The following is a 10,583-nucleotide window of genomic DNA, read 5'->3' on the forward strand; positions in this document are numbered from 1 at the left end:
TACAGTACACAAACTCTATTTAATGAAAATGTCAACAGCGCATTTACAGTTCCCAACCACACTGAACACTAAAAAGTCCACTCCAGCGTAAAGCACAGGAGAGAGAGAGCGTCAGACAGACAGAATGGTCTTGGCTGTTAACTTCCGTCTCAGTTGCACGCATCTGCCTGTCTGTCCAATACACCGTTGGTTTGTCTGTCGCGCCAACCGAGAGCTCTCACACACACAAGAAACATTTACTTCCTCCTTGATAGCTGGTGCGCTCTTAAGACTTAAGGATCGGCCCCCTTTTTCCAATTTACGCCTAAAATGACATACTCAAAACGAACTGCCTGTAGCAAAGATATGCATTTTCTTGGTACCATTTGAAAGGAAACATGTTGAAGTTTGTGGAAATATGAAAGGAATGTAGGAGAATAACACATTAGATCTGGTAAAAGATGGTACAAAAAATAAATTTTGTTTTCTTTATATTATCTTTGAAATGCAAGAGAAAGGCCATAATGTATTATCCCAGCCCAGATGCAATTTAGATTTTGGCCACTAGATGGCAGCGGTGTATGCAAAGTTTTAGACTGATGCAATGAACCATTGCATTTTTTGGGGAAAAATGGTTTCAAGACTGCCCAAATGTGCCTAATTTGTTTATTAATAACGTTTCATGTTCAAAACTGCACTCTCCTCAAACAATAGTATGGTATTATTTCACTGTAATAGTTACTATAAACTGGACAGTGCAGTTAGATTAACAAGAATTTAAGCTTTCTGCCAATATCAGATATGTCTATGTCCTGGGAAATGTTTTTGTTACATACAACCTCATGCTAATCGCATTAGTCAACATTAGCACAACTGTCCCACAGGGAACACACCAATCATGAAGAAGTTAGTGGTAGCGCACGGTGAAGGCTCTGTGCAGGATTTCACCACAACACTGAAACATATGGAATACCTCCATGAAATGCCACAAGTAGAGCACAACAACTCTTAAAAAGCAAAGGCATTAATAAGTGTGCAGACAGGAAGATAGGAGAAAATAATTGCTCTATACTGTTTAACAGCAGTAAATTTGGTCTCAATAAATAGGAATGATTTTGAATGGTACATCTATACTACAAAAACAGATCTACATATAAGCAGAGGTAATGCAAGAAGGCACCATTCAAGTATACACGTATGATCATATAAGGAACACGAAATAATCAACGTTAAATCACCAATAAGTTGCAGCCTTCACTTGATTTCATTGGTTTTGTTATGCTGTGACCATTTGTACAAACACAAGCATATCAGCACCACTAACAACTAGGAAATGGCAGATCAAAAGATGCAGTTTAGAGTTCAGTAAACTTTGTTTGAGATAAAGAACTTTAATATATGCTATTTTGGTACCAAAAGTGCCAAGGCAAATTAGAACAGTACTGTCATGAGATGGAATGTTAGGCCCTAACATGGACTCGGGATAGTTTGCCAAACTCAGTAACTACAGTAGGCCTATGGCATTGGATGACAAACCTCTTCAACCTTCCTTTTCTCCATGTCTCCTGATTCGGTAAAAGGTTCACTCAATCAAACTAACTAATCTGTACCAGTTGTTCTGGCTATAAAATTGTACCTACACCAGAAATATTCATCTCCAGTCTGAGCCACACTGTGTCTTCTAGTTCCCCCCTCTCTCCCTACAGATCATAGAAATCAAGGTGTGCTCCGGAGGGGTATTCATCCTCCAGCAGCACCTTCATCAGCTTAGCACAGGAGTCTTCACAGGTGAGCAGCTGACCCTGGGAGAGCATGACTGAGAAGGACTTCCTCACACCAGGGTCTGCCGTGCAGTCCCTGGCCTCCACCTGCATGTCCGTGTCCAGGGGACCTAGAGAAACACATAGAGACAGGATCTAAGTTGGTCACAAGTCACTGGATGGTCATGTTAGAAAGGAAACAAATTGCAATATCGTGATAATGTGCAGTCATGATGATCCATTTCAAGGGTAAATTTCAGCTGAACTGGAATTGACCCCAGGCCTGACTGTAACATAGCTAAGTTCATAGGTCAAAGACATCCATAATAAATCCATTCAGTTCTCTATTTCAAAATCAGTAGTCTTACTACCTGGGGATTAATTTAATCTCCAATGCCAGGTTGAATTAGTCTGGCTAACGCCAAACTCTCGAAGTCCTCCTGACTTCAGAGTCTGAAATGGGGCTGTTCTCGGCACAATGCATCAAATGAAGGGTGCTGTGCTTTTACTGGTTGACTATCCTGTCTTTCTCACTCAAACACCTACAAGCAGCCACACACAGCCCCAGGGCACCGCCCCCTTCCATTACAATGGTTGGATTTTCAAATTTAAAAAACTAGCGGAGGGGGAAAAAAACATTTCAGAGAACCAATCAAATATGTCGCACAATTTCTGAGCGCATATTGCATTAACAAACAGCCTCCTTTCCAGACCAGTGTGGTCACAGCTCACCCTGCGCTGTAAGTCACGGATGACCAAGTCAATTTCATATGCTTTATATATCTATATATATCTATATATCTATATATATATATATAAATAAATATATATATAAATAAATATATATATATATAAATAAATATATATATATATAAAATAAATATATATATATATATAAATAAATATATATATATATATAAATAAATATATATATATATATATAAATAAATATATATATATATATATATATAAATAAATATATATATATATAAAAAAAATATAATATATATATATATATATATATATATATATATATATAAATATATATATATATATATATAAATATATATAAATATATATATATATATATAAATATATAAATATATATATATAAATATATATATATAAATATATATATAAATATATATATATATAAATATATAAATATATATAAATATATATATATATAAATATATATAAATATATATATATAAATATATATATATATATATAAATATAAATATAAATATATATAAATATAAATATATATATATATATATATATATATATATATATATATATATATATATATATATATATATATATATATATATATAAATATAATAAAGGTCAGTTCAGGAGTGTGTATTGTTTTATTTATCAGGGGTTAAAAGCCTAAAGCTACCTGGGGAATAGTTGAGTACACGAAGGTCTGGCTCCTCCTCTGCCAGCACACGGAACATCATGTCTCTGGCTGCCTTGCCTGTGCAGTACAGCACCCAGGAGGGGAGGGGCTGCAGGGCACACAACGAGCTCACGTTGACTACACTGCGCCGCAGCCCCTGTCGTCGTGGGAACACCTGCAGCAGGCCGGCTGTCAGGCTGAGGGCGGAGCTTACGTTGAGTGACAGGTAGGAGTCCACCTCCGCCATGTTGGTGAAACTCTGGGCATAGCGCGACACGTCTCCCAGAGAGGCTGGAGGGGGAGGGGAACAGGGGAGGGGAACAGGGGGAAGGGGAGGGGAACAGGGGGAGGGGGAGGGGAACAGGGGGAGGGGGAGGGGAACAGGGGGAGGGAATGGGAAAATGTCAGATTATACAACGGTTGAATTATATCACTTAATTGCAGTGTGTGGACTAGGCTGTATAGTCCGACTTTATTGTAATTTTGGGAGATTTGATGAGCACAATCAAATACAATTAGATTTGATTCATAAATAAGTAACTAAAGATGAGAAAATTCATGAGACCTAATTTGAAAATCTGTAAACTGAACACTTTTTTTGGTTGGATAATTGTCATAGTAGACGTATGGAAGTCAAGCAAGCAGGAAGGCAGTAAACTGTTACAGGTGGATGAATAATTTACCAGCATTGTTTATCAGTATGAGATGTTCAATATCCTCGGAGGAAATCTCTTTCGCCGCCCTGATGACACTTTCCACCCCTTCTTTCATTCCCAGGTCTACGACAACACAACGAGTTACCAACCCTGCCCTGCCAGCATCCGACGAATCCAAATTTTCCTGGAGTTCCCGCAATTTCTCATCGGAGCGAGCGGCCAAAACAAGCACCGACCTCGGTTTAAGTAACAGGGAAATCTCTTTCGCTATGGTTCGGCCAAATCCTTTGGACGCCCCGGTGATGATGCACAGCGCTCTCCCTAGGTCCTTCGCGTCTGGTATAATTACGTTGGAGATACCATTGGCCTGCATTTTGGTGAAATGGGAGCGGAAATGTACAGCTTCTACTTATAAAGGCTGGGAGAGTTTTGTAAAGAACCGTTTTAAAATAATTGTTCAAATCGATTAGATTGAGGAACGGATATGGATGCCAAAAATAAACATGACGAATGAGCACTCCTTTTATCCCGCCCACTTTATGATGTTCAAGCGAATTCGCGATTTAGTTTGTAAAATGAATAAGCAAATGTTTTATTAAATGCCTAGATGTGGGCTGTGCTGGCCAAAATGTGTTCTTATCAATGATGTATCTTATTGTAGCGATATCCGCGCTTATAAACTGGGGTCGCTACATTATTTAAGCAAATGAAAATATAAGATAAGACAACCGAGGTAAAGACAGTTTCTGAGCCATAGACTCCAAATAAGTGTCATAATGTTGGAAAAATTGCCCACAACATTGCACAGGTCTTATTTTCACGATTTAGACATTAATTCGCGTTTCAAAGCTAATAAACATGTGGAAATGTGAGCAGCATTTTGTAGTCCTAGTTGAATTCGTTAGGGAACGTAAACAAAGTACAAACTTTTTTACATTCAAATTTCAATAGTTCCTTGGTCATGTGACCTAGTGACTTCAAACAAGGTTCAGAATGTCCACTGACTACCCTTCTATATTGCACACCCTTTAGTTTGTCCATTTTCATCTCACATGGTTTTACACACATTTTTCTAAATTTAGAATTTCAATAGCTCCTTGGTCATGTGACCTGGTGACTTCCAACAAGGTTCAGCATGTCCACTCAGTGGCCCTACACATTGCACACCCTTTAGTTTGTCAATTTTCATCTCACATGGTTTTACATGAATTTTTCAAAATTTTTAATTTCAATAGCTCCTTGGTCATGTGACCTAATATCCGCTGACTACCCTTCTATATTGCACACTCTTGTTTGTGTACTGTAAAATCACGCGTTGTAACGTACATTTTTCATAGTTTCACATTTGCAATAGCTCCTTGGTCATGTAAATTACGCTCTTAAGAAGCATGCAGTGTATATACACCCATATTGCATAACCTCTAGTCATGTATCTTCTATATTGTTGTACATTAATATTAGTTTGACAATTACGGGGTTCAGTCCAGTGTTGTGTTTACCCTTTTCTTTAATATTTATCTATAATAATTGGTAGTTCTAAGTACTTATTTTCCCTGTTTTTTTATTTTTCCACAGTATTTAACAGTGGTACACAATAGGAGAGAGACAAATAATATCTCCTTTCGTTGTTAATGTCAACCATAAAGGAAAAAGTATAAGAGTCATGCTATTAATTGTCCAAAGCAGGGATGGAGAGTGAGCTGGTGAGGTAGGCTGCAGTGGGTTTGCTGGTCAATACATATACTGAACATGTAACCACAGTAATGGTGGCTAGTAAATCCATGAATAAAAATGTAATATTGACAAATTAAACTGAAATTGTAGACCTTTAATCTTTTAAAACATGTCAGACACTTAACTTCAAATAAGTATGAAACATTTCCATGTTAACTTTCTCTTTATCCCTGGTTGATGGACATTTCAGAGCCTCTTCAGTGTGGATGGGGTATAGCATACATTTTCAACAACAAAGGCTGCACTTCTAGTTTGTGTTCTTTACTCTTTTGAACTCTTTTGTCTTCATTCCTAGGCACAGCACATGGAACCACCGTTGGCATGCAAAACATTCAATCTAAAACAAACCAAACGTAACACGTTATAAATAATATCAAGTATCAATGCTGTATGAAGAATTAGCCATCCATTGTGTTATGTCATAAATTGTCTTACATGCCGTCACTGTTGTCAAAAGATTATAAACATGTTAAATAAAGTTACTAACCCAGTCAGTCTTAGGGCCACATCCAGGTTCTTTATCAGTGGCACACATGAAGCAGTTGTTGGCTTTGTTGAACTCTGAAATCATAGGCATGAAATGAACATATGGCTGTCCCACACAACTACATAAAAATAAAGAATTTACATTTACTTTAAATTAAATGTCATTACATAACAGAAATGTTTAGTGTATTCATAGCCATTTCTTTTCGCAGTTGCTCCATGTGTTTTTTTGAAGGCTCCATGTCAATTTGAGAGGGGATGTTGGGGAAGTTCTGTGCAACTTCCTTGGCCATCTACACCAAAAAATAAAATAGAGTTTTTGACCTAATTGTCACAACAGCTAACCATTCATTATTGAAAATATAACTACCAAACCTGCATTACAAAGACCCCACCGCTGAAGGTGTCCTGCTGCATGGTGTGAGTTATTTCCCCTCCTTTACACTTTATGTCCACCCAGTCGTCTTTTCCATGACAGGATCTTCTCATTTTGAAGTATTCTCTTTTTTTATGTAAACATAATGGAATTATGATTAGTTATAGGCAAATGAATACACAAGCCAAATGTGTATGCTGTTTTCCTTATCACTATAATCTAGTAGGTAATTTCCTTTATGCCCCTTTCTACACACAGCCTAAATTATAGGCACTGAACCATTTACAGGACAATAATAAAAGTAGCATATAGGATCCAACCCTATCACATAGTGAATAAATGTAGAGCGTTTATAGACTTTAAGAAAAAAATATTAAGTGACAGTTACATCAGTACGCGCTTAAAGAAAGTCATATCACAAAGATCACAGATGACAGTGCCCACTAAATCTATGACAATAGAGAATGAATTGTAAGCACCAAAGTGTTTGCCAAAATAATATCTGAAAATGTCAGTTGTTGAACATAATACTTCTATTTGCAATACCAATTTATGATATATGCAGTTGAGGAATATCCCATGTACCAACACTACATGTAGGACGGACATAAGACATTCCCACATACAGTATTTTTTTAATTTCACCTTTATTCAACAAGGTAAGCCAGTTGAGAACAAGTTCTCATTTACAACTGCGACCTGGCCAAGATAAAGCAAAGCAGTGTGACACAAACAACAACACAGTTACACATGGAATAAACAAACATTCAGTCAATAGCACAATAGAAAAGTATATATACAGTGTGTGCAAATTAAGTAAGATTAGGGAGGTAAGGCAATAAATAGGCTGTAGTGGCGAAATAATTACAATTTCACAAATAAACACTGGAGTGAGATGTGCAGAAGATGAATGTGCAAGTAGAGATACTGGTGTGTAAAGGAGCAAAAAAATATACATAAATAAATAAAAAATATGGGGATGGGGTAGTTGGATGGGCTACTTACAGATGGGCTACGTACAGGTGCAATGATCTGTAAGCTGCTCTGACAGCTGATGCTTAAAGATAGTGAGGGAGATATGAGTCTCCAGCTTCCGTGATTTTTGCAATTCGTTTCAGTCACTGGCAGCAGAGAACTGGAAGGAAAGGCGGCCAAAAGAGGAATTGGCTTTGGGGGTGACCAGTGAAATATACCTGCTGGAGCGGGTGCTACGGGTGGGTGCTGCTATGGTGACCAGTGAGCTGAGGCAGGGCAGGGCTTTATCTAGCAAGGACTTATAGATGACCTTGAGCCAGTGGATTTGGTGACAAATATGAAGCGAGGAACAGCCAACGAGAGCATACAGGTCGCAGTGGTGGGAAGTATATGGGGCTTTGGTGATGAAACGGATGGCACTGTGATAGACTGCATTCAATTTGCTGAGTAGAGTGTTAGAGGCTATTTTGTACATGACATTGCCGAAGTCAAGGATCAGTAGAATAGTCAGTTTTACGAGGGTATGTTTGGCAGCATGAGTGAAGGATGCTTTGTTGCGAAATAGCAAGCTGATTCTATATTTAATTTTGGATTGGAGATGCTTAATGTGAGTCTGGAAGGAGAGTTTACAGTCTAACCAGACACCTAGGTATTTGTGGTTGTCCACATATTCTAGGTCAGAACCATCCAGAGTAGTGATGCTAGGCGGGTGGGCAGATGCGGGCAGTGATCGGTTAAAGAGCATGCATTTAGTTTTACTTGCATTTAAGAGCAGTTGGAGGCCAGGGAAGGAGAGTTGTATGGCATTGAAGCTTGTCTGGTGGTTTGTTAACACAGTGTCCAAAGAAGGGCCAGAAGTATACAGAATGGTGTCGTCTGCGTAGAGGTGGATCAGAGAATCACCAGCCTCAGGAGCGACATCATTTGACACACTGAACTCTGTCTGAGAAGTAGTTGGTGAACCAGACGAGGCAGTCATTTGAGAAATCAAGGCTGTTGAGTCTGCCGATAAGAATGCGGTGATTGACAGAGTCGAATGCCTTGGCCAGGTCGATGGATACAGCTGCACATTATTGTCTTTTGTCGATGGCGATTATGATATCGTTTAGGACCTTGAGCGTGGCTGAGGTGCACCCATGACCAGCTCGGAAACCAGATTGCATAGTGGAGAAGGTACGGTGGAATTCAAAATGATCGGTGATCTGTTTGTTAACTTGGCTTTCGAAGACCTTAGAAAGGCAGGGTAGGATAAATCTAGGTCTGTAACAGTTTTGGTGTAGAGTGTCACCCCCTTTGAAGAGGGGGATGACTGCGGCAGCTTTCCAATCTTTGGGGATCTCAGACGATACGAAAGAGGCTAGCAATATAGTTTGCAACAATTGCGGCGGATAATTTTAGAAAGAGAGGGTCCAGATTGTCTAGCCCAGCTGATTTGTAGAGGTCCAGATTTTGCAGCTCTTTCAGAACATCAACTATCTGAATTTGGGTGAAGGAGAAATGGGGGAGGCTTGGGAAAGTTGCTGTGGGGGGTGCAGAGCTGTTGATCGGGGTAAGGGTAGCCAGGTGGAAAGCAAGGCCAGCCATAGAAAAATGCTTATTGAAATTCTCGATAATTGTAGATTTATCGGTGGTGACAGTGTTTCCTAGCCTCAGTACAGTGGGCAGCTGGGAGGAGGTGCTCTTATTCTCCATGGACTTTACAGTGTCCCAGAACTTTTTGGAGTTTGTGCTACAGGATGCAAATTTCTGTTTGAAAAAGCTAGCCTTTTCTTTCCTAACTGCCTGTGTATATTTGTTCCTGACATCCCTGAAAAGTTGCATATCGCGGGGGCTGTTCGATGCTAATGCAGTACGCCACAGGATGATTTTGTGCTGGTCAAGGGCAGTCAGGTCTGGAGTGAATTAAGGGCTTTATTTGTTCCTGGTTCTACATTTTTTGAATGGGGCATGCTTATTTAAGATGGTGAGGAAAGCACATTTAAAGAATAACCAGGCATCCTCTACTGACGGAATGAGGTCAATATCTTTCAAGGATACCCAGGCCAGGTCGATTAGAAATGCCTGTCAGCTGAAGTGTTTTAAGGAGCGTTTGACTGTGATGAGGGGTGGTCGTTTGACCGCAAACCTATTACGGACGCAGGCAATGAGGCAGTGATCGCTGAGATCCTGGTTGAAGACAACAGAGGTGTATTTAGAGGACAGGTTGGTCAGAATGATATCTATGAGGGTGCCCGAGTTTACGGATTTGGGGTTGTACCTGGTAGGTTCCATGATAATTTGGGTGAGATTGAAGGCATCTAGCTTAGATTGTAGGATGGCTGGGGTGTTAATCATATCCCAGTTTAGGTCACCTAACAGTACAAACTCTGAAGATAAATGGGGGGCAATTAATTCACATATGGTGTCCAGGGCGCTGCTGGGGGCTGAGGGGGGTCTGTAAAAAGAGGCAACAGTGAGAGACTTATTCTGGAGTAGAACCTCGAACTGTTTGGGCACAGACCTGGATAGCATGACAGAACTCTGCAGGCTGTCTCTGCAGTCTATTGCAACTCCACCCCCTTTGGCAGTTCTGTCTTGGCGGAAAATGTATTCACATACATAGAGGCATTTTTCAGCTAGGATTTTACCACTGAGAATCCAGACTAGATATGACAATGTTGCCAGCACAGGATGTAATACACCCTTACAACAATCTATTTTTTGATCTTGACTTCTTATCTGGTAAACTGCTACTGTGTGTCAATAAAAGAGCCCCAATTAGGGGTTAATGCTAATATGTATTAGATAAAGTACAATGGAATAACTATGACCTGAATTTGAATACAGCATGTTCCGATTCCTCCTTCTCTTTCTGTCCAGCAGGGTCAACCAAAAACACTTGGCCTCATGCAGATACTGGGGAAGCAATATGGAAATGTATTGATCCCTTAAATTATGTTCCTATTAAAAGACCCATTTCACAACCCTCATACCTCTTCACAAAAATGTACCTAAATCAATTTATTACTGCCTATTACTGTGATTAAAAAGAGCATATGAAACATTGTTTTTCATGAGGCCTACCTGTGCACCTTCCTTTACGCACCTCTGTTCGAACACCTCTCCTGTCCTTGATCCATACCACATACAGCCATTTGTGGATCTTATCAGTGTCCATGTGAAAGTTAGTTATTGCGAGGATGGAACATTTGATGACTTAAAAACATTTTTGT

The 10,583-nt window shown here is 39.3% G+C and overlaps 1 protein-coding gene and 1 long non-coding RNA gene across 2 annotated transcripts; one reads left to right on the top strand and one right to left on the bottom strand.

The window, feature by feature from the left end:
• LOC139388009 (sepiapterin reductase-like) lies at positions 1 to 4,173 on the bottom strand. The gene is made up of 3 exons (XM_071134492.1): positions 3,828 to 4,173; positions 3,145 to 3,435; positions 1 to 1,870 (listed from the first exon to the last, which is right to left on the bottom strand). The coding sequence occupies exons 1-3, from the start codon at positions 4,171 to 4,173 to the stop codon at positions 1,680 to 1,682; spliced, it is 828 nt and encodes a 275-aa protein (XP_070990593.1). The 3' UTR covers positions 1 to 1,679.
• Positions 3,534 to 5,612, top strand: LOC139388011 (uncharacterized). Its single transcript, XR_011629241.1, has 2 exons — positions 3,534 to 3,810; positions 3,922 to 5,612. It is a non-coding gene; the product is annotated as an uncharacterized lncRNA (long non-coding RNA).
• Positions 5,613 to 10,583: the final 4,971 nt, after the last annotated feature.

The sequence above is a fragment of the Oncorhynchus clarkii genome, chromosome 29, assembly GCF_045791955.1.
Source record: "Oncorhynchus clarkii lewisi isolate Uvic-CL-2024 chromosome 29, UVic_Ocla_1.0, whole genome shotgun sequence".
Lineage (NCBI taxonomy): Eukaryota > Metazoa > Chordata > Actinopteri > Salmoniformes > Salmonidae > Oncorhynchus > Oncorhynchus clarkii.

Bases quoted from the DNA above. Each gene is read 5' to 3' on its own strand.
- LOC139388009 (XM_071134492.1), bottom strand. From the start codon at position 4,173: ATGCAGGCCAATGGTATCTCCAACGTAATTATACCAGACGCGAAGGAC. The intron at 3,436-3,827 runs GTAAATTATTCA...CTCCCCCTCCAG, and splicing joins CATACTGATAAACAATGCTG to CCTCTCTGGGAGACGTGTCG. The intron at 1,871-3,144 runs GTAGCTTTAGGC...GTGTTTCTCTAG, and splicing joins TGTACTCAACTATTCCCCAG to GTCCCCTGGACACGGACATG.